Source organism: Schistocerca gregaria, chromosome 4 (assembly GCF_023897955.1).
Source record: "Schistocerca gregaria isolate iqSchGreg1 chromosome 4, iqSchGreg1.2, whole genome shotgun sequence".
In the NCBI taxonomy this organism is placed as follows: domain Eukaryota; kingdom Metazoa; phylum Arthropoda; class Insecta; order Orthoptera; family Acrididae; genus Schistocerca; species Schistocerca gregaria.
In genome coordinates, this window is record NC_064923.1 from 575,043,417 (window position 1) to 575,068,709 (window position 25,293).

The 25,293-nt window shown below is 39.9% G+C and overlaps 1 protein-coding gene across 1 annotated transcript in view; it reads left to right on the forward strand.

The window, feature by feature from the left end:
- LOC126266926 (quinone oxidoreductase-like) overlaps nt 1–3,717 on the forward strand; it is a 68,484-nt gene extending 64,767 nt beyond the window's left edge. The window contains exons 6-7 of the mRNA XM_049971617.1: nt 1,823–1,918; nt 2,843–3,717. Coding sequence (XP_049827574.1) covers nt 1,823–1,918; nt 2,843–3,004 — 258 coding nt within the window. The 3' untranslated portion in view covers nt 3,005–3,717. The remainder of the gene's footprint in view (nt 1–1,822; nt 1,919–2,842) is intronic.
- Nucleotides 3,718–25,293: the final 21,576 nt, after the last annotated feature.

Here is a 25,293-nt window from a genome sequence, read left to right on the forward strand (position 1 = left end):
TTGGCCATCATACTCCCAGTATCATCCTCATACATTTATCATTGAAGGTTTGTACTCTTGTTTTAATTTGTGCTGTCAATTTCGATGTCTCACATCCATAAAAGAGAACAGACTTTACATTTGATTAAGAGATTTTAAGCTTTACCTTCAACAATATTTCACAAGATGTCCAAATTGGATGCAGCTGGGCAAAGGCCCCTTTTGCCTTTTTGATCCCACTTTTGATGTCTTCTGTCGCCCCTCCATCTTTAGAAACAATACTTCCCAGATAACAAAAGCTCTCCACCTGCTCAATCTCCTCTTCTTTCATGGCTAGTGCATTCTTGTTCTTTCTGTTCATCCTAAGCTCTTTAGCCTTAGCCGTGTTTATTTTTAATCCAACTCTCTGAGCTTCTGTTTCCTATTCCCTAAGCTTCTCTCTCATATCCTTGAAAGTGTGGGACAGAAGGCAGATGTCCTCTGCAAAGTCCAGGTCCTCCAGGTGATCATATAGGGTCCACTGTATACCTCTCCTTTTCTCTCAGGTTACCTTCTTCATGACATCTAATGTCAACAAAATAGCAGTGGTGAAGGTAAACAACCCTGCCTTACTCCAGAATTTAAAATGAATGGTTCTCAGAGATTTTCATCGTGTTTCACCTGACAAGTATATTTTTTGTACATCCACTTCATGATACTGATGATCTTGGGTGGTACTCTCTAACTCTGCATTGTTTTCCAGATGGCTCCACGCTGCACTCTATCAAAGGCTTTTTCATAGTCAACAAAAGCCAGATACGAAGGAGACCAGTATTCCATGGATTGCTCAATAATGATCCTCAGAATGTTGATTTGGTCTGTGCATGATCTGCTATCTCTGAAACCAGCCTGTTATTTCCTGAGCTTGCTGTCCATGGGCACTCTGAGATGGTTTAAAACAACCATTGACAAAAGTTTGATACTACGCCAGTTGTTGCACTTTGTCAGGCCTCCTTTCTTGGGCAACTTGATAAGGATTCTCTTTCTCCAATCTTCATCGCCCCTTTCTGCTGCCTCTCGAGCTCTTTCTGCAAGCTGTTCTACCTGATTTCTTCTGTCAGATCTATCGCTTCTCTTCACTTGCTGATGAACTTCGTTGTACCTTGCCCTAAGGCACTGCTTTTCTTCATTGTCCCTACACTGGTTGATCAAGGCCTTTATTTCTCTTCTTTCTTCAATCTTCTGTCATATATTATCAGATATCCACAACATTTTCATTACCCTGGAGATGAGCATTTCTGAACATTGCTTGACTGATATCACTCTGTGTCACTGCAAAATCACTGAGTTCATCTCCATTGACTCCAACCCCACTGACACCATCCGTTTCATCTCAAAGAATTTAACTCAGTTGATGTATAGCAAACTACATGAGTGATTTTTTTCTGTTGCTTGCCAGTTACAGAGATACCAGTCTCAAGATACCAGTTTCCATTTCTGTTTGATAAAAAGGAAAATTCACTTGAGTAACTATAAAATCAAGAGACAGAATGGCTGACTAGTACTTAACTTCAGTACTTAAAGTTCATATTACTATTTAAAGTATGAGACTGTCCTAGCTTTTGAAACTATCAGTTCCTTCCTTGGGAAAGAAGGAGCAATAGGTTGCAGAAGATTATAAAGCAAGGGCATTTCACTCAGGCCCATGGATGAGAGGGACCCATGTGCTGTGAGAATGAGAACCTGGTCATCCATTCTGTCTCAAAATTTTTGTTTTTGTTTCTGCTGTTCTTTTTACGAGTTGAACTGTGTGACATTAATGTTATTTTCTCTGATCAAAGTATTAATTCAGAACTACTTGCAGATTGTGGGATGTCGAGGAACAGTTGAAATAAATCCGAGGCTTATAATGCAAGCAGAGGCAACAGTGAATGGTGTCTTCCTCTACAACTCAACTTCAGTAAGTTTTAAATGATGCATATTTTAAAAATAAGTACAGTTTTTAAATATTGGCACTGCAGCACAGTGGTCAATGATCCACACATGCACTGAGTACCTGCTTCTAGTGATTACCCACAGATGCAATAATGGTAGCATCCATGTGTGTTTATGTTTATTTGCTCTTATTTAAAATGCGTTTGTTAACTAAAAATCCAACAACCTCTGAGTTCCATGTAGTGATTTATTTTATGTGCTAAAGAGATGAGAAAGTAGTCAAATTCATTAACACTAGGGGAACTCATAGAGAAAGCACTATGGCAAAGTGATCATAAAAAATGGCTTAGAGCATTTAGAAATGGGTGTACTGACATTCATGATGAAGCACAAAGTCAGTGACTACTTGTTATCACTGAAGATTTGGTGTAGAAAGCTGATGTAAAAGTTCTAGAAAATTGATACTCTGATTTAACACTTTGATTTAATCATTATCAAACGAGCTTCTTCAAGTTACAAGAAGTGTTCTATAAAAAATTCTTGCTTAATGCTTAAACTACTTGAGATTGTGCCCACAGCATTTGTGATTGGTTGTCAAATTGGGCAGCAGTTTTTAAAATGGGGAAGTCAGAAGTTGGGTGTTCATTATTATCAGTGCCTTGCTGTTGATAGAAATCATGTTGAAAAGCAGATTAGATTTATAGGTTTTCATAAAGTAATAAAACTGTGTGTGACTGTAGGCTTTCCCGGTGTAAACTGTTGATCAACAAGTAATAAAACTGTTTTAAAAAACAAACTTGTATTTCTTTAATATAAATAATAGTGTTCACTTAAAAAAAACACACACTGAATTTTACAAATGTCTTCTCTTTCTCTTGTATGTATATGATTTTTTTGTGAAAATACTTACATCTGATGACCACAGTGTTGGTGTTTTTTTCACTGACAGGAGGAGAGACAGGCTGCTATTGACAATCTCTTGGATGGAATTGCCAAAGGTTGGGTCAACCCTGCCGTGGCTAAGGAGTACAAGTTTGAGGAAGCTCCTCAAGCTCACCACGACATCATCCATACCAAGGGAGCAACAGGCAGGCTTGTGTTAGCTCCCTGAGGATGCATTTAGAGGGCTGTGCATAAATCACACCTGCTAATATCCTTCTATTGTTCGGTTCAATGTTTCTATAAGTGGAAATCTGGGTTTGGGGGTTGACTGTGAGCAGCAGTATTTTAAATGTTTATTATGGTTCATTAGTGCTCATCTGGTGATACTTTAATTTCATGAAGTGGATTGCTACTTTGTTATTTCATAGCAGGAACAAAACGCATACTTACCAGGTGTTACAACAATGAGCAGAATGAATGTTTAGTGAACAGAGAGACATCATTTGATTTGAAAATGAAACTGAGATTATTTACATGATGGAGGTACAATAAATGCCGTGGAAAAGGCACAGCTTACCAATGGACTGTGTAAATGAGTTATGGATGAAGTTGTTGGATGATTTAGTGTAGTGGAGTTTAGTTTTAACAAGCTAGAGCTCATGTAATATGGTGTGTCCTGAAGTGATATATGTCTATGGAGTCAGTGTCCTTCAAGTAATCTTTTGTTTTGTTCAGACATACAATCATAAACAAATGGAATTATGACACATATAATTGCAACTTAACTGAAATTGTACATGAAATTATGATACATGCAGTTGAAATGAACTGAAATTGTTATTTTGTTGTTAAATTGCATTTTACATAGATTATTTTTGGTAAATAACATAAAATGTGTAATTTGAACACAAGCAAAAGATAGAGCAAAACAAAGGAAATTAATTGTTGACTAAATCTAACAAGTGGAATAATATCTTCATGAATAATTTCTAACAAATGGACTACATTCTGTAGCACTTGTTAAACAAGTTCTTGACATAGTTCTCCATGGTTCCACATACAAATTTGCACAAAAGACAGTTAGGAATGTAGATAGAAATTCTTCCTCAGTGTTGACAAAAGCAAAAATGTGATGCTGTGTGGACAGAAATTATAGTGGTAGTAGGAGTAACGGCTTTTTTTGTAGCGGCAGCTCATAAAGTGTAATGAAATCGAGGAAATCTTGCTCTGGGTGTTTTGTTGTCACAGTGTGTGCCATTACCCACAGCACATAGCTGCATGGTTTGATTGCCATAAATGTGGGCTTGTAGTCAATGTATTAGCAAACTGTCTTTGGAGGCAACTAAACATTGATTGGTAATATAGGGTAACCAGTATTTTCACCAGTAGCAACTATCATTTTTGGTTTTGGTGCCTTTAGCAGTTTTGCATCTCAAATACCAGATTTAGTTAACACAATATAAATTATTCCATTCAATGATCTGGACACTCCATGTAAGGCATGATCTGCTTTATTTGAATCTAATCTAGGTTGTGCATAAAAGATATCCTTAAAACCTATAACTACTCCTTGTTTTTCTAGGTCAAAACCCAGGGCATTTGTTGTGAAAGTAGTTAATGTGAAATCTGACCAATTAGAGGCATCAGGTGGTGTGACACCAATTGCATCTAGCCACAGGTGTTGCCCATGATAGTAATTAAAAAGCATATGGACATGATTTGATTTTAAAGTATCTCGCCAGTGCTCTTTCTAATGTAAACAATTAGCATATATCATACATCATCTAGAAGAGCTACCAGATTGTTCTGTTCTAAGCGGAAGTGTAATCCCAGCCAAGTGCATCCCGGAACAAGTACCTAAAGTAGGGAACCATCAAAGTCCTCCATGCTTGCCCCCTCCCACTTTCCCAGCTCACCAAAATGTTGCTCACACCACTTCCCTCACAACCAGCTTCCTCCTCCTTCTTCAAACTCTCTCCTCTCTATGCCACCTTCCTCTCCTCCCAGGTGTGACAAGAAAGTAAAATATTTAAGAAACCACTCTTGGAAAAAAAAGTATCTTTTATTTTGAATACTTTATTACAATCAATACACCAATACCGTAGGAAAAGGTAGATTGTTGCTTACCATAAACATAACATGCTAAGTTGCAGGCAGGCGCAATTAAAAGACACTTACACATAAGCTTTTGACCGCAGCCTTTGTCAGAAAAAGAGAAACACACACAATTCATTCACACAATCACTCACACCTCATGCACATGTGATCGACAACTCTGGCAGCTTGGGCCAGAAAGCATTGCACAGTTGCCGGGCATGTATGCATAAGGTGTGCTTGTTTGTGTGAATGACTGGTGTGTGTTTCCCTTTTTACAATGAAGGCTGAGGCTGAAAGCTTATGTGTTAAGTGTCTTTTAATTGTGTCTGTTTACAATTTAGCATGTTATTATTATGGTAACAGTCTGTGTTTTCATACATTGCTGATATTCCTACCTGGAATTTCCATTGTTCATTATATCAACACTATACTTCAACCATTTACTCATCCATAAATATATCTAATTTTAGTGAAGTACAGAAACAAACTTTTTCATGAAAAAGTGTATTTTTAACTACTGAGACGACCTTTTTACATTTGCAATAAAATACTAAAATTAAGTGAGTACAACACCAGATAATATTGCAAAATAATAGAATTGTATCAACATCTACACCCATACTCTACAAACCACTGTGAAGTGCATGGCAGAGGGTACATCCCATTGTACCAATTATTAGGACTCCTTCCATTTGCTTGTGGAGCATGGGAAGAATGACTGTTTGAATACCTCTGTGAAAACTGTAATTGATCTAATCTTGTCCCCACAATTCATACAGGAGCCAGTTCTTGAAACCTTGGGCAGTATGCTTCTGTGGGATAGTTTTCATCTATCTTCAAGTGCGTGCCAGTTCATTTTCATCAGTATTTCTATGAAGTAGGTCAAATAAACCTGTTACCATTCATGCTGCCCTTTTCTGTGCTTGCCGAATATCCTTTGTTAGTTCTATTTGGTACAGTTCCCCCACACTTGAGCAATATTCTAGGATGAGTGATTTGTGAACTATCTCCTTTGTAGATTGATTATGTTCTACATCTGTCAGTGGCTCTCCATGCTCCCTAGCAAAAAATCCTCAATCCAATCACAAACTTTGCTTGATACCCCACATGATTGTACTTTCAAATGCATTTTGGAAATTGAGGAGTACTCCATCTACCTGACTGCCTTGATCCATGGCTTTCAGGATGTCATGTAAGAAAAGTGCAAATTGGGTTTCAAATGATCAATGTTTTCTGAATCCATGTTGGTTGAAATGGATGAGGTTGTTTTGTTCAGATACCTCATTTTGTTTGAGCCTACAATATATTCAAAGATGGCACAAAAAATGGATGTCTAGGATACTGGATGGACTTCTACTTCCCTCTTTGGAAATGGGTATCGCTTATGCTGTCTTCCAACTACCGGGCACACTTTCTTTCTCAGCAGTAGTAACACTAATAATTATTTCACACATCTCTGCAGTGGTGCAAGAGCTAAACTGGGACAATATCCTAGGATTTTCATTCGTAAAGGAACATTTGCATTTCTGGCTTTTCTTTGCTATCCCCAATTCCAGTTCCTGTCTCATCCATGAGTGTCTAGACACTAACTTTGGTGCCACTAACAGCCTTTATACATGACCAGTATTTCTTTGGGTTTTATGAGAGGTCCATCGATAGTTATTGAAGGCTTCACACATTGCCCTCTTGACAGACAAAGGTCTTCCACTCAGTGTATCCCTATGTATAGCATGATGCTTTGTTTCACACCTATTATGCAGTAGTCTCTGTTTCATTAGGAGTTTCTTTAACTGTTTACTATGTAGGGTTCCTCCTTTCATGAACTATTCTTCTGCTAGATACATATCTATCAAGTGCACTGTCAACTATTTGTCTAAACCTGAGTAACAGTTGTTCTAAATTATCCTCTCTGTAGCTAAATGTTTTGAGCTACTCCTTGAGTTATGACACTGCTGCCTTTTTATCCAGTTTTCAGAAAATATAACTCCTCCTACTAGTCTTGTTTGGTAACCATTGTTGCTACAACTGCCTCTTGGTTACTGATAGCAGTTTCCATGTGGACATCATCAAAGAGGTCAAGTTTATTTGTTGCTATTAGGTCCAATATATTTCCATCATCAGTGGTGTTACAAACACTCTGTTCTAGCTAGTTCTCAGAGACCACACTTATACTATGTGATCAAAACTATCCAGGCACACCCAAAAACATACATTTTTCATATTAGGTGCATTGTGCTGCCACCTACTGCCAGATTCTCTGTATGAGCAACCTCAGTAGTCATTAGACATCGTGAGAGAGCAGAATGGAGCACTCTGCAGAACTCATGGAACTCGAATGTGGTCAAGTAATTGTGTCATATGTCTGTATGCAAGATACTCCTAAACATCCATAGGTCCACTGTTTCTAATGTGATAGTGAAGTGGAAACATGAAGGGACATGTACAGCACAAGAGCATACAGGCCGACATCTTCTGTTGACTGACAGAGACCACCGACATTGAAGGTGTAATAGGCAGCCATCTATCCAGACCATCACATAGGAATTCCAAACTGCATCAAGATCCACTGCAAGTACTATGACAGTTAGGCAGGATGTAAGAAAACTTGGGTTAATGGTCGAGTGGCTGTTCATAAGCAACAAATCACTTCTTGTAAGAGCGTAAACATTGGATGATTGAACAGTGGAAAAACATTGTGTGGAGTGATGAGTCATGGTACACAATGTGGCGATCCGATGGCAGAGTGTGGGTATGGTGAATGCCAGCATGTGTAGTGCCAACAGTAAAATTCGGAGATGTGGTGTTATGGTGTGGTCATGTTTTTCATGGAGGGGGCTTGCACCCCTTGTTGTGTTGCGTGTCACTATCACAGCACAAGCACAGGCCTCCAATAATGTTTTAAGCATCTTCTTGCTTCCCATTGTTGATGAGCAATTTGGGGATGGCGATTGCATCTTTCAACATGATTGAGCACCTGTTCGTAATGCACGGCCTGTGACAGACTGGTTACACAACAATAACATCTCTATAACGGACTGACCTGCACAGAGTCCTGACATGAATCCTATATGTTAAAGTACACTGACTTCGTGCCAGGCCTCACCAACCAACATCAATACCTCTCCTCAGTGCAGCACTCCATGAACAATGGGCTGCCATTCCCCAAGAAACCTTCCAGCACCTGATTGAACATATGCCTGCGAGAATGGAAGCTATCATCAATGCTACGGGTGGGCCAATACCATATTGAATTCCAGCATTATTGATGGAGGGCACCACGAACTTGTAAGTCATTTTCAGCCAGGTGTTCGGATACTTTTGATCCATAGTGTAGCAATGTTTTGCAGGACATCTTGCTGTGGCCTTACTTATAAAACTGTAATTCTCCCAACTGATTTTTGGGTGGTTAAAGTCTCCACCAACGATGACAGTGTGTTTGGGGAACTTAAGTAATAGTGAACGTAGACAAAATCTAATGTTTTTGATTACGTCTGGAGATGAGTCTGGTGATCAATATAAGGAATTGATTGTAAGTTTGCACCCATCCTTCATACTGAGTCTTGCACAGACACTTTTATATCACAGACACATTTGTATCTGGGGGATTTGATTTCCTGCCTACTGTGACGAATACACCATCTCCATTTACCAATAGCCTATCCTTACAATATAAGCTTGAATTTTCCACAAATATCTCACTGCTATCAATTTTCCCGAGGGCATGCAGCTTTCTGTATGGTTAAATGATGGTGATGTCCTCTTGGTTAAAATATTCCGGAGGTAAAATAGTCCCCCATTTGGATCTCCGGGCGGGGACTACTCAGGAGGATGTCGTTATCAGGAGAAAGAAAACTGGCGTTCTACGGATCGGAGCGTGAAATGTCAGATCCCTTAATTGAGCAGGTAGGTTAGAAAATTTAAAAAGGGAAATGGTTAGGTTAAAGTTAGATACAGTAGGAATTAGTGAAATTCAGTGACAGGAGGAACAAGACTTTTGGTCAGGAGGATACAGGGTTATAAACACAAAATCAAATAGGGGTAATGCAGGAGTCAGTTTAACAATGAATAAAAAAATAGGAGTGCGGGTAAGCTACTACAAACAGCATAGTGAATGCCTTATTGTGGCCAAGGTAGACACGAAGCCCATGCCTACTACAGTAGTACAAGTTTATATGCCAACTAGCTCTGCAGATGACGAAGAAATTGAAGAAATGTATGATGAAATAAAAGAAATTATTCAGATTGTGAAAGGAGATGAAAATTTAATAGTCATGGGTGACTGAAATTCGTTAGTAGAAAAAGGGAGAGAAGGAAATGTAGTAGGTGAATATGGATTGGGGCTAAGAAATGAAAGAGGAAACTGCCTGGTAGAATATTGCACAGAGCACAACTTAATCATAGCTAATACTTGGTTCAAGAATCATAAAAGAAGGTTGTATACATGGAAGAAGCCTGGAGATACTGATAGGTTTCAGACAGATTATATAATAGTAAGACAGAGATTTAGAAACCAGGTTTTAAAATGTAAGACATTTCCAGGGACAGATGTGGACTCTGACCACAATCTATTGTAGATTAAAACTGAAGAAACTGTAAAAAGGTGGGAGTTTAAGGAGATGGGACCTGGATAAACTGTCAAAACCAGAGGTTGTACAGAGTTTCAGGGAGAGTATAAGGGAACAATTGACAGGAATGGGGGAAAGAAATACAGTAGAAGAAGAATGGATAGCTTTGAGAGATGAAATAGTGAATGCAGCAGAGGATCAAGTAGGTGAAAAGATGAGGGATAGTAGAAATCCTTGGGTAACAGAAGATATATTGAATTTAATTGATGAAAGGAGAAAATATAAAAATGCAGTAAATGAAGCAGGCAAAAAGGAATAGAAACTTCTCAAAAATGAGATCGACAGGAAGTGCAAAATGGCTAAGGAGGGATGGCTAGAGGACAAAGGTAAGGATGTAGAGGCTTATCTCACTAGGGGTAAAATAGATACTTTCTACAGGAAAATTAAAGAGACCTTTGGAGAAAAGAGAACCACTTGTATGAATATGAAGAGCTGAGATGGAAGCCCAGTTCTAAGCAGAAGAAGGGAAAGCAGAAAGGTGGAAGGAGTATATAGAGGGCCTATACAAGGGCAATGTACTTGAGGACAATATTATGGAAATGGAGAGAATGTAGATGAAGATGAAATGGGAGATACGATACTACGTGAAGAGTTTGATAGATCACTGAAAGACCTAAGTCGAAACAAGGCCCCCGGAGTAGACAACATTCCATTAGAACTACTGACAGCATTGGGAGAGCCAGGCCTAACAATACTCGACCATCTGGTGAGAGAGATGTATGAGACACGCGAAATACCCTCAGACTTCAAGAAGAATAAAATAATTCCAATCCCAAAGAAAGCAGGTGTTGACTGATGTGAAAATTACCGAACAATCAGTTGAATAAGTAACGGATGCAAAATACTAACGCGAATTCTTTACAGACGAATGGAAAAACTGGTAGAAGCTGACCTCGGGGAAGATCAGTTTGGATTCTGTAAAAATATTGGAACACGTGAGGCAATACTGACCCTAAGACTTACCTTAGAAGCTAGATTAAGGAAAGGCAAACCTACGTTTCTAGCATTTGTAGACTTGGAGTAAGCTTTTGACAATGTTGACTGGAATACTCTCTTTCAAATTCTGAAGCCGGCAGGAGTAAAATACAGGGAGCAAAAGGTTATTTACAATTTGTACAGAAACCAGATGGCAGTTAAAAGAGTCGAGGGACATGAAAGGGAAGCAGTGGTTGGGAAGGGAGTGAGACAGGGTTGTAGCCTCTCCCCGATGTTATTCAATCTGTATATTGAGCAAGCAGTGAAGGAAACAAAAGAAAAATTCAGAGTAAATATTAAAATCCATGGAGAAGAAATAAAAACTTTGAGGTTCACCGATGACATTGTAATTCTGTCAGAGACAGCAATGGACTTGGAAGAGCAGTTGAACGGAATGGATAGCGTCTTGAGAGGAGGATATAAGATGAACATCAACAAAATCAAAATGAGGATAATGGAATGTAGTCGAATTAAGTCGGGTGATGCTGAGGGAATCAGATTAGGAAATGAGACACTTACAGCAGTAAAGGAGTTTTGCTATTTGGGGAGCAAAATAACTGATGATGGTCGAAGTAGAGATGATATAAAATGTAGACTGGCAATGGCAAGGAAAGCATTTCTGAAGAAGAGAAATTTGTTAACATCGAGCATAGATTTAAGTGACAGGAAGTCGTTTCTGAAAGTATTTGTATAGAGTGTAGCCATGTATGGAAGTGAAACATGGACGATAACTAGTTTGGACGAGAAGAGAATAGAAGCTTTCAAAATGTGGTGTTACAGAAGAATGCTGAAGATTAGATGGGTAGATTATGTAACTAATGAGGAGGTATTGAAGAGGATTTGGCAGAAGAGAAGTTTGTGGCACAACTTGACTAGAAGAAGGGATCAGTTGGTAGGACATGTTCTGAGGCAACAAGGGATCACCAATATAGTATTGGGAGGGCAGTGTGGAGGGTAAAAATTGTAGAGGGAGACCAAGAGATGAATACACTAAACAGATACAGAAGGATGTAGGTTGCAGTAAGTTCTGGGCGATGAAGAAGCTTGCACAGGATAGAGTAGCATGGAGAGCTGCATCAAACCAGTCTCAGGGCTGAGGACCACAACAACAACAACAACAACAATTAATTTCACATTTTAACCAGCTCTCTGCACCTAGTATAGTGTGAACTCCACAGCTTTTTGGGAGCACATCAAATTGTGGCTCTTTGTTGCAAATGCTGTGGCAGTTAATCACTAGTATTTTAATACTTTTGTCGTAGGGGGCATATCTTGGATCTTAGACTGACACTTGCAGGTCCCCTACAACTGTTGTTATGCGGACTGGGTGGAGAGTTGCCTCATCTAAAAAACCCATGTGTGCACCCCATATGCAGTCAGCTACCTGGGTAGCAGCCTTTGATGTGTAGTGCACACCTGACCCATTAAGAGTACTGGAAGACAAAACAGAAAAAAAATTAATTTGGAAATAAGTAGAAAAGTGTGAATTCCCTGCCTGCCAGAGTAGCCGAGCGGTTTTAGGCGCTACAGTCTGGAACTGCGCGACAGCTACGGTTGCAGGCTCGAATCCTGCCTCGGGCATGGATGTGTGTGATGTCCTTAGGTTAGTTAGGTTTAAGTAGTTCTAAGCTCTAGGGGTCAAAAGATGACCTCAGCAGTTAAGTTCCATAGTTCTCAGAGCCACTTTTGTGAATATCCTTATTACAAATTAAACTGCTATTAGCATACGTGCTTAATGACTTAGTGTATAGTCTTAGTTAAATGATTTTTTACTTTTTTCTATTTGCAAAATGGCCCATAATTTTAGAGAAATCATTATTGCACCTTTTTGTTATTATATCTTTCAGTTATGTTGGCAATTAGTTTTGTATGCTATACTCTTCCTGGTTGCTTTGCTTTGTTGTTGCCATCTTCAGTGTAGTCTTTGTTTGTGTGCAAGTGTGTATGTGTTGAAGTAAAATGTGTGATTTCTATGTCAGTGATGTGAGAGCTCTAGAGGTTTCACAGGAGATACCAAGTGGCAGAAGAATCTATTCCCAGTACATTTCTCAGTTAAAATTGCTGTCTGGACACTGAATTTAAAGAGAGTCTGCACTAAACTGTATGAAACACATTTGTGTGTGGCTTAAGAAGTGAACCAACTTGGAAGAATACGGTTGGGAAATGCAAACTGATCTTCAGTAACTGTCAAGAAATTTCAGTGCTGATGGTGTTGGTTGGTAATGGGCATATGAAGCCTCGTAAAGCAGAGTGCATCAAGTTAATTTGATATCAGGAAATTCATACTGTTGTCCTTGTAGGAAACAAGAACACATATAAACTCAGTGCTCACTAAAAGGTTCCATTTGCAAAATTGATGGACTCCAAGGACATATTCCAAAAATATGTCATAGGAAAAGTTCAAACTTCAAGCAATCAACAGTCAACAAGGTGGAGTCCAAAGAAATCCATTGTGAGGAAAAGAGAGAGAAGGCAAGCCAGGTAACAAGAGGAATCACAAGATAGTATGAAACTAGGCATTTTTGCCAGGCAAATTCTCTTAGCTGACCACCTCTTCTAGACAAATAAAATACACAAAAGGGTTGAGAGAAAAAAATCTTGTCAAGTTATCAGAAGAGGAGCTAGCCCATGCCAGATGTGCTACACCTACTGTTCCTGTCATTCACTGAGCTAAAAGCCAAATATCTAAAGTGACTATTTGTGGTAACTGTTAATGCTAACTTTGTCACTTCCCAGTATCTGCTACATGCTAGGAGCAGAAGAGAAATTCACCAAAATGACTTAAATAATTCCTATTTACAGATAGAAATGGGTGAATCATCACAATATCTGCAAACAATATAACTCCTTGGGCCTTTTATAAATTTATTAGACTTACTTTTGGAATTGCCACTGCCCTTGCTATATGGCAAGAAAAACTAGATAATATTCATATTGATCTTAAGAAAACAATGTTTTTATTTTGATGGTACTACCTTCACAGGCTTCTCTCCAGCAGAGTGTTGGTTCCATTTTGTTATGTTTACTGAAAGCTATTACACTACAGAACAAACTGTAAATACTGAGAAAAGTAAGTATTTCAAAATAGAATGAAATATTGTGGTCATATGATCAATAAAAAATCTGGCCTTGTGGTCTAGTGGTAAAGTGCATGCCTGGAAACCAATGGAACATGAATGAGATCAGATCCTGGTTGGACTACAGATTTTTTTCAGGCTGCATTGAATGAAGCCTTCACCTCTCAGTGATATGAAGATTCACCAGATATGAGACATGGTTGAGGTTCCATGTTAAAGTGCAGGTCCCTTTTCCCCAGTAGGATTACTGGTGCAGGTTAGGGACATGCAAGGGGCATCAAGTTCAAAGATTTGCACCAGGCTGTTGAACCACATGAAAATATTGTTGTTAAAAATGGGTGGAACACTGCCAATGGAAAAGTAGAAGCTGTGCAGAAAGCCCCAGAGCCAACAATCCTAACTCAGGTCTTGCCGCACAGTGAGTTGGAACAGCAAACAACACAATCAGAAAAAAGATATTTGCTTTAGTACCACACAGCTCATTCCAAAAGAAAACATGACAAATTTAAACTCAGACACTACCTCTTACACAATAGATATACTCCAAAGAATGACATAATTTATCCTTGAATGTATAATCTTAGTTCAGTCATATTTTTCAGTGCTATTGGCTTCCTGGACTTAGGGTATTCTAGCCTATAGGTGTTTGGAGGTCAATATTCAGTGACACTGAATGGCCAGTGATACAATTCAAAAGGCTTTTATATCTCTCATCAATGTTGATTGACTTCTCCTTGGTCTGTATGAAAAACCAAACCCATTTTCTCAAACCCTGTATGCCGGTACCTTTTGTCTTGGTGCTAGTTCTGCTCTTTTAGTTCATTTTGCATGTGTTCGTTAACCAATTCTTCTGTTACATGGGCCCTGGTTGCTTGCCCAGATGGAAATTTTACCACTTTAGCATCAGATTTGCAGGCTGCAGGGTGTCTCATTACTTAGTAGGGACTAAAGTGAACCAGGGGCTGTCAAACAACTTCTGCACATTACTAGATAGCATCAGAGGATTGTGGCAAGGAGTAGGCCAGTGGGAGCCTACTAAAATAATATTAAAAAGTCAATCACTTCATTACAACCTATGTAGCTACACTCCCACATGTGTGACGGCCATATCCCTTTGGCACGTGGTGAGGTAGGTGCATGCCGTGTGCTGTTGACTAGTACCCAACCAATAGGCTCTGACTTATGTGTCCCGGAATGATGCCCATTTGCCAGCTAGCATTTGCGACCCAGTTAAGTGTACCACAGCTGCTAGCAGGTGGTGTCAGCAGCATGGGTGGCAACCAGAACACTTTCAGAGGGTGCCAGCCTCCTGGTGGGAAATCTCATCTCTGTGAGTGGTGGTGTGAAGACAATAAACTTAATAATGATCATCTCCGGGGTTCAGTCATGATGCCAGTTCTATTCATCTGATCTCCTTGAAACAGCTGCTTTCATCTTAATAACAGCGTCCATTGCAAAGCTAAATGTCACCTTTAATGGTCAAGACCCCCCAGCACCAAGAATTCTCAAAATATTTAGGAATAACTCTTGATACAACTTTGTCATATAAGAAACACATAGAAAACAATGTAGGAAAGCTGAGATCACAGAACATCATATAGGAGTTGAGTGGTACCTCATGGAGTGCAACAGCTACAATACTGCGATTTCTTCCTTAGGACAATGTTTACTATGCTGCCAAATACTGCTCTCCAGTGTGGATTAATAGTGCACATGTAAGAAAAATCAATGAATATACCAATGAGGGCAATAACAGGTTGCATAAGTTCTACTCCTGTGAACTGGTTACCACCTCTGAGGCACATTGCTCCACCAGATCTTTGAAGACAGAATGCCCTCCTGAAATAATATGAAAAATTAATTAACATTCCCCAGCTCCCAATCCAGTATGATGTTCCTGCACTTAAGAGTGAGCTGATTAAAATGTAGGCAGTTACCCATCATATTGGGAGAATCACTGCAATCAGTGGGATTCAGTATGAGCAGGAAGTGGTCAGATGTGTGGAACAGCATTCTCCATGAAGACTACCAGACCCTTATAAGGCGTGGTACAAGACCAGCCAACGTGGAATTTCTGCATTCATGCCTGGAAGGCAATTAAAAGGATTTTTACAGGCCATAGCATCTGTACAGAAAGCCTCTGTTATGGGGATAGGCTTAATCTTCTCAACGTGACTGTGGAAATAAACATCAGACTGCCAAACACATTTTAACAAGCTGTAGAAAACGAGTTTACCCTGGAAATACAGGAGATTTCTTTGAAGTGACAAGGCAACCCTTGAATGGATTAAAAACTTAGATATCAATTTGTAGATTTAGTGTTTTAGTTCTATTTGTTTTGCAAAATTATACAGTTCATGTATGTTAGTTGCACGTTTGTTTATATTGGCATTTGCTAAATAAATAAATCCCCTATACATTTGGCTCGGGCTCCACAGCCTCTAAACAACACCCATTATAACCAAATGGGGTAGATACTATTGCACTTCAATCAGCCAAGTTGCTGTCAACACACTTATTCACTACTGTGCAACTCACACTTACTCTGTCCTGTCCACAGGCCTCCCATCAGCATTGCCAGGCACCAACACAGTATTCCAGCTGGGCACTGCCACCCATACATCACCACCGGCCAGGATCAATGTGGAGAGGCCTGTTTGCTTCAATGAGCCACAAAGCAATATGTACTAAAACTTATAAAGATGTTGTTTGTTGTCAACAGCGTTAGACTGAGACTTCAACCCAATCACATGCCACCACACCCTTCAAGTAGGATGAAATATGATAACTATGGCAGGCAGGTGGTGGTAGGGCACAAAGTCCCATCAGGAACTTAGGACTGAAGGCGATGGGTGAAGTCTGGATTCAAACCTATGGCTGCTGCTGTGATTGTCCATCTTCCCACAGCTCGTTACATCCCCAGCATCTTGGTGGTGCTGTAGAAAGTGACAGAAACTGGATGGGGAATCAATGGCTAATTTCCCTTGCTTCAAAATACAACACTATTTATATTTTTCTCCAGCACATTTTTTGCTTAAAATTTGTCGGTAGTCATGTTGTAAATAACAGAACCAGCCCCAGTATAGTGACACTGTCTCGACCATTGCAGTGGCTATTGCTGCACTATGCTGTTTTGTGCTGGAGTCGGCTTCCTTTGCTGCACAATTCACTTGCCTGTCTGTTTATACTGTCCTACATGTTGCCCTAAGGGTAACTTCCAGCTCTTGGTGGCTAGTGCAATCCTTCTTGTGGCTAACTTACCACTTCTTACTACTTTTTTTTGCTAAAACTTAGACTGTGGCATTACATACCCTTTACAGGATTCACAAACTTAACTATATTACTGTCATTTGGACACATTGTGGGGACAGGTAAACTAGACACAGGCCTGTTCTTCTTCCTTTCAACTTTCTCCTTCTCTGCTAATTCCCTTCCCCTTCCTTCCATTCTCTCCAAACTCTTCCTGTTCCTCGACTCATGAAGCCTGTTTTCACTCTACCAGTCATTTAGTTTTATCTGCCTCTCCTTCACATATTCTGGAGTATGGTGAAAAGATACTTCCTTCTCTGTAGCTTCAAGTGCTTTCCAGTCTCTTAAACAATTTGGCATTTTATGAGGCGCTAGTTCCGTGTAGTCAGCGCGTACACAACTTTCCCACTAGAGCGCGCCCCGCTAAGCACAACAGCGCAGGCACAGCGCTTGTCCGTCTCCGCACTACGAGATGGCGCTGTCTTAGAGACGGACCAAATTCTGCTTCTGCCGATCTGTGTATTAATATGTCATGCAGCCAATGAGCTTGCTGCTAACGTAGAACCTTTTCTCCTCGCTGATCACACTCGCCCAGTGATACCTGAACGCGCGAGGTATTATAACGAGTGTAGAGACCTCTCATTAGTCAGTCTGCATTTGTCTGTGTTAGTCTGCATTAGTCTGTACCAGTCTGTACCAGTCTATAGTCTGTGCCTAATAAGATTATCATATTCCTGTACATAGCCATGAAGATAAATGAATAGACACTTTGTCAAGTATCGGAGATATGTGAGAATAAGATTAACGTACCAAGACCAAAAGAACTTCAGATTGTCAATTGTAAACAGCTTCCAGAATCAAGTAACTTAATATTTATGCTTTTTATTATTTTAATAAATGTGTGTGAAAATGAACCAAGTTCTGTTTAAAGTTGGTCACCGTCAATCTGCTATTGTAAGCGTGCAAGTGGCATTTCTATCGTCTGACCTAACGGCAGAAGATAAACACACCACGATGAGACCACGAGACATATTGCTGACACTTGCCTACTTTGTTAGAGTGACAAGTCAAATAATCTGATGGCGTGTGTATCGAAGGTCTTACGGTATGCACACCACAGTCACCATCACCCTTGAATTAGTTCCCATCTGCACATACACACTGGTCCCATCACTTCTGCCACTGGTCAAATGTTTTCTGGAAGTCCTGTTCTTTGAGGGTGTTTATCACCACCAGCGATGCTTCTTGAATCCTCTCTAGAGTGGTGAACTGATGGCCTTTCAACTTGAGTTTCAGTTTTGGGAATAGCGCGAAGTTGCAAGGTGGCAAATTTGGCAAGTACGGTGGGTGGGGTACAACCGCCATGCTGATTTTTGCCAAAAAGGTCCTGGTGAGCAAGGACGTGTGACAGGGTGCGTTGTCGTGATGCAGCAGCCAGTTCCCTTGATGCCAAAGTTCGGGCTCTCATCATCGCACGTTTTCACAGAGTCGTCGCAAAACATCATAGAAGTACGTGGAATTCACTGTTCGGTTGGGCGGGACGAATTCTTTGTGCACAATTGACTTGGTATCAAAGAAAACGATTATCATTGCTCTTCACATGTCTCACTTTTTTGGGTCTTGGAGAGCCTGGGCTCTTCCACTGGGATGATTGTTGCTTTGTCTCTGGGTTGTAACCATAAATCTTGTCACTGGTGATACCCTGTGACAAGAAGGTTGGATCTTCAGATGCGGTCCAACGAAGGTCCGTGCACACTTCAACACACTGTGCCTTCTGATCAGCAGTCAAGATCCTTGGCACAAATTTTGCAGCAACACAATTCATGCCCATCATCTGTCAACATTCGTTGACATGTCCTATAACCAATCCCACTTCATCTGCAAGGTCTTCAATGGTTCGACATCGATCCACACAAACCAGTTGTTGAAGTTTGGCAACAATGACTGGCATTGTGCGGCTAATGGGCCTTTCAGTGCGAGCGTCATCTTTGACGTCTGTTCAGCCAGTGCTGAATTGAGCATGTCCCTCAAACACATGTGTATGGCTCATGCTCTGTCCCCCAAATACTTGTTGAATCATTGCAAGGGTCTCTGTAGCACTTTTCCTGAGATTCACACAGAATTTGATACATACTCGCTGTTCTGTTCGCGGATCCATTGTAAAATCGCCACACACCAAAAGCAGAGTATTATGGAAATCACTGTGGATACACAACACATCCTCCCAGCCAAATGCCACTCTGAACACTGGCTCATCATATATGCAGCTCTCGTCACTTAGTGGTGCAAAGATCTACTACTCCTACTTTCCAGATGGCAGCACCAGTCCTGAAAATTTTGGATTCCACCTCGTATGCTTGCATTTTATCTACTTTGGCTGCTATAATTTTAACACCTCCTCTGTGGTAGTCCCTTGTGGTGTTGAAGACCCTTCCCCAAGTGGTACTGACTAGACATAATTACCCTTTATCAATCACATACAAGACAACAGACTCTTAAACTTACAACTATCCCAATACTTCTCACTGCTTTACATGCTTACCCCACTATCCCTCCCCCTTACCTGCCCCACTCTGGATTTCTACTTTCATTCAGTGAAACAGTTGGAGTGTGGCCTAAGTGGCCAGAGATAGTGGTTTTGTGTGTGTGTGTGTGTGTGTGTGTGTGTGTGTGTGTGTGTGGTGCACCTGCTTGAGTGAATGTGTCCATTTCTCTTTTAAAGAAGGCTTTGGCGAAAAGGTCAGTATGTAACAGTTTTTTTTATTGTGCCTGTCTTCAGCTCAGCGTGCCTTTGTTATGGTGAGTAGCAGTCTGTCCTTTTCTGCCCAAACTGGATTTTCCATTGTTTGGAATGAAAATTGCTCTTGTTTGAGTCTGTGATATTGCTGCCTTTTTCCACGAAAGATACAATTGCAGTTCTACAATGTTAATGAGGCATAAATTGTTCTCTCTAATACATTATACAAAAGGTTGTGCTCTTTTATCAACTGCTCCTTGTCTATTTGACTGCTCGTAAGTAGGGCATTTGAATCCTTTTGTATCTATGTTTCTAGTTTCTTAGTCTGTCACTGCTAAATACATTCTGAGTAGCTACAGTGCCCTTCTCTGGGAACATCCAATGAAGGAGACAACAAACAGAGTCAAATTTCTCTGAATATGATAACCAATTTCTGTACAGGTTAAGACTTGATTTAATTGCAGCATTATAGTAACTGATAGGAAAGAACCTTCCTGTATCTAGTGGGAAAGGCCCCTTTGTCTGAGAAGGTTGACTATCAATAATTTTCCTTTTTAAATCAGCATCAGTTACATTTAATGGAAGTTCCACTAGTCCTTGAATTTAAGGCCTTCATTGAGTACCAACTCATACTGCCTACTAAGCATGGGGTCAGACAGCTCTTTGAAATCTTCCATCACATCAACTGGTGATTTTCAGCTGTAATAAGAGTATAGCTTTGTGGGGTGATATTAGTGCTTGTTATTACTGTTTCTTGTGCATAGAGGCAGTTTGGCATCAGAAACTGTTTTTGTCGGAAAGAACACTGAAGTCATTGGAGACGGAACACAAGCTCAGAATGATTGAAAGATGAGGAATAAAATCAGCAAAGTCCTTTCAAAGGAACCATCCTGGCTTTTGTTTGGAATGATTTAGGAAAATCACAGAAAGTCTAAACCTGTTAAAGAAGGAAAAAGATAGAAATGGTCATACCATTAATGAAATAATTGATGACCAAGCTTTGATTTTTGTGGTATAAAATGTCATGTTTGAAGAAAAAGTTATGGGAATAGATTTAGAATTCTTGTGAAAATACAGTTTCTTCATACAAACATGTTTCATCACATCTGTGCTGTCATTATGAGTTCTCATTCCTACTAAATATTAGAATAATTTTTAAATATTTGAACAATATCAAGGAGGATGGAAAATTAAACTCAACCATCTAGTTGTTATTACTAGAGTAATTTTACCTTAACTAGTAGTTTATATGAGTTGTTGCACATTAATTCATTTTGTTTGGATAAACTCATCTGCTATAATATGATTGTTTAAGAAGAAAAACAAATATTACTCAAATTGTAAGTGTAATGAGAATTTTTTAATTTATTAAAATTCTGCTGGCCATAAGGGGTAGTTCCATGGATTTTCTTGAGAGACTGAATGATTTGTCCTTACCCTTGAAGGGCATCTTCAGTGTGAGGGTGTGGGTTGTGTCTAGGAAGAAACTCCAAGTCACACTGTGGATTACTACTGACTGGAGTTAATATTTGCAGGTACCTTGCTTGGCATAATTCCGTTTGAAATATGACTATTGTTAAAGTGTTGTTAATACTGATGATGACATTCAACATTGCAGGAATGATCACTGATGCACTTCTTCTTCATAAGCAAGAATCATATACCATTAAGCTGCAGATATTCCTCTTTCAGATTTAAATTATTTTTTGTCCAGTCACTTCTGTCACCTCTATGCACAACCTACGAGGGCATCACCTTATGGTTACTAGGACCTGTGTCATATCAAACAGAATTTTGTGGTTTATTTACTGCCAAGAGTGCCATGTTGCAGTTGGTTTATCTATATCCATCCTTTGACACTTTCTTTTATTCTTCTGTTTTCATATTTCCTCCTTCCTCTTTGTGATTCATATATTCCATTTTTGCAAGTAAGGCACAGGAATATCTAAGGTCTGTCAAGGGTGCTCACCAGCCATTAGAATAAGCATGGATGTATAAGATACTGAGTAGTTGCAGATAGATGTTTGTAGATGCTATGAAGAGAACAGTGCATAAATACCTTGATGCACTTCAGTTTTCTATTTCTGCATTTTTTCTTTCCCTTGAAATATTTTCCTTCAGGTGCCAGGGGCACCTTTTTCCCTGGGCTCCACATCATTGTCCCAGTTGCCCCAGACTAGTTATTTGCCTCATTTTTAAGACAGATTTAGCTTTCACTTTTCAGCTGTTGCTGTTAGATTCAAAATCAAAACATTATATTGTAATCAGCATGTTTTTCAAGCTCTGTTGGTGTAATGGATTACCTTTTGGTTTTGTAAGTGTCCTGGCAACATTTCCAATATACTCAGAGAGCAGTTTATACAGGGGTATGATAAGCTGCAAGATGATGAAGTAGTCACTAGGTCTACCCAGGAGCAATACCTCAATGATTTAAAACCGCTGTTTAATAGACTTAGAATTAGTGAGGCCAAATGTTGATATGTAAGTTTAGTTTATCCAAGTAAGTGTACTGTGCAAAGTTAGTTCCAGGCCCACATCCCCAAAGATTTAAAGGAGTTCTAGTCATTTTGGGCAACACACATTAAATTTACACCAAATACTGTGCAGCTATCATTCCTTCTCAATCAGCTTCAAAAAAAGGAAGTCAAATTTGAGCACTGCATCACTTGTCAGACAGTGTTGTTGAAGCTAAAATCTTGTTTTAAGTTAGCTCCCTGCCTGGGCACATCTACACTAGTCAAATGTTTCGTCCTGGCAAAAGACACTTTGCAATTCAGGTGAGTTCAATAAGTAAAAAGCAATCTGTTTTCAGCTTAATGAAACAAAATGTGGGCAAATTACCCCTGATGACTTTGAAGGTGGCTAGACTCACTAATCAGAACCTTACACTTCACAAAGCAGCACTTTATACCTGTCTCAAATGGATGGAGCATCTGCCTAACGCAACAGAACTGGCACTCTGGACCTATTTCTCAATGACTCACACACTTTAAATGAATTGGGGGGAGGGGGGGGGGCAGTACTTCTTCTGGCAATCGAAGAGTCTGAGTGGCAGGTGATGATCTTCATTATGTTCCTGCTCCACTACTCAGTGTGTTACATGAGGCACACTGGGGCATGTCAAGTATAAAGGCAATGGCAAGTCATCAAGACTTCATGTATACCAACTGAGCATTGACAGTGCCATCAAAAGTAAGTCCTGGAATCACACATACATAATTACTCTAGCGTGGTCTCTGTGCTCTGTTATAGCACACCTCAGATGTTTGAAGTAGTGGCCAGCCAAAAGCACCTGGTGTGACACTGTAATTGGATGTAACCTCACAATTAACATTAGCTTATAAACTCAAACAATTAAGTACTTTTTGCGGCTTAACATACAGTGGTAGTTGTTCACAGCTAAGACAACCAGTGATATTAGTACATGCACTTAATCAATCTTGATTGTGGAAGTTAATACTGCTTCCGGCACTCAAAGTCACATCACTGAAAATCATCAGTCTCAAAGGTATCCACTTCCCTTTTTCTCAGCCTCACTCAGTTAATGATTTAGCTTCTGTTCAGTAACATGATCTGGATAAGATTTAACATGACAAGCATCTAGTATAAACACTCTTGCGACAAATAACTTCTAAACATAGATTTTAAATTTCCATTAATATCTTCTGTTAAATTTTTATTCATTCTTCATAATGCATTTGTACCATCAATGTAATAACAGAAACTCTGGTTGCCCACACATAAGATTTTGATTTAAAGCTGTGAAGACAAACAGGCAACAAATTATACATGAAAATTAAGATCATACAAGGTTTTCTATCTTTTCTTTCTTTTACTGTTCAATACATTTTTTGATAATAATCAAAAGCCGCTGTCCCAGTGATGATGTCCTTCAGCTTGGCATGGCTGTCAGATTCGCGCAAATGGTGACCAGCTTTGAAAGACAGCAAGTACACCACCATTGCTCCAGTGTCTTCGAATCCGTGTAACAGCAGGGAACAACATAAAACTATACATATCACAGACATACTCATTTTTGGTATTATGGCCCCAATACTGCTTTATTATGTTTCCTTTAATATGAATATTACATACTTTATATAGCCACTATTCTTACCACAAACCATGCCTCAAACTGCATCACTGAAGGAAGGTAGTGCTGGCCAAGGGTGTGCTATATTCTCTCATGAATATCAGCACATGATCCATTTTGTAAGTAACAATGTTGGGGCTACACATGATGTTGCCAGCTGAAATCTGAGAGGAAGAAATAAAGGAGGCTCATAATCACGTAGAATCACAATATGGAGGTTGAAGGGCAACAAATCAGAGAGAAACAGAGAGGTATTGCTGGAGAGGAAGAAAGTGAGAGACAGACCAATAAGTGAGGAATTGTGTGCAGTGTGTACTGTAAGCAGATATGAGATGTATACAAGTGTTATTGCAGAAATTACTGGAAGCTATGAAACAATTCAAAACGAGTGAGATGGATGTGTTTGGTTCATTTAACCAGACTCCTTCAAGGGATCATTTTGTATAGACAGTTATGATAATTCTTCTAGATATGTGGGAATGACCACAATCCCTATTCAGCAGGCAGAAAAAGATGCCCCAACTATGGTCAACAGTTGTCTAGTGAGGTGTGATGTGCCAGATGATATAATAGTGGAGAAGGTGAAAAATTTCATGTCTGATTTAATGAAACAGTTATGTATTTTCTACGAATTCAGAAAATAAGAACTAGTTCACTACATACTCAGACAAAGTGTAGAATGGAGAGGGTACATCAAACTGTTGAGAAGATGTTGAGTCACTATGTGAACTGGCACTATAATGACTGGGACATGAATCTTCCATTTTTAGTGACAGGAGTTGTGAGTTGCAGCACAGCGGCCAACCCAAGCGGATGGCTGACTCAGCGAATAGTGGTGGGCAGTAGCAGCGAACTGAAGTGGCAGCAGCAAAAACAGTGGAATTGGACAAAGCAGCAGCAGTAATGGCAGAAGAAACTGTGAATTGCTGACTGCTCCCAAGGAGCACATCAAAGCAAAATTGTCAAGTAAATCTATTGACACTCTCTTGCGCTCAGTGGCAAAGACCCTCCGTTTTGCAGATCCTGCAACATCAGTTGCAACCTCCCCAGTGGGGCTCTCTCATTATTTGGTAGGGGACATCAGTGTCAGGGCTCCACTCACGTCTGATCACCCTGCACTCCCATTCTTTGGTAGGGGACATCAGTTTTAGGGGGCCATTCGTGTTGGATCACACTCCACACTGTAGGCCAATGGTTCCCAACCTATCTTAGACCATTACTCCTGAGTGCAGTTAGACATTAGCTAGTACCTCCCTCTCCCCTGTGCCATCTGTTCCCCCCCCCTCCCCCTGTGCCATATATGTTGCCCCCCCCCCCCCCTGCTCCTATCTCCCGCACATTATCACCAACTTCAGAACCTAACTAAAATGTACAATGAAAGGCTTTTCTTGGAGCACTTTTATTTTTAAAATGATGAAAGACATGAATGATATTTTGTGTGTGTGTGTGTGTGTGTGTGTGTTAGAATGAATGATGAAGCAATTTTTTGTGCATCTCAAGTGCTACCTACAACTACGTCTCAGATAAGAAAGCTAACTATCCACAGTGACAGTAGATATTTGCTACAAAACTACTTCCCCTGCATTACTCCTCTCCATTGCGACACTTGCTTGACCAGCACACTGCAACCCCATTTAAAATGAAAAAAGTTCAGATGTGGTCACT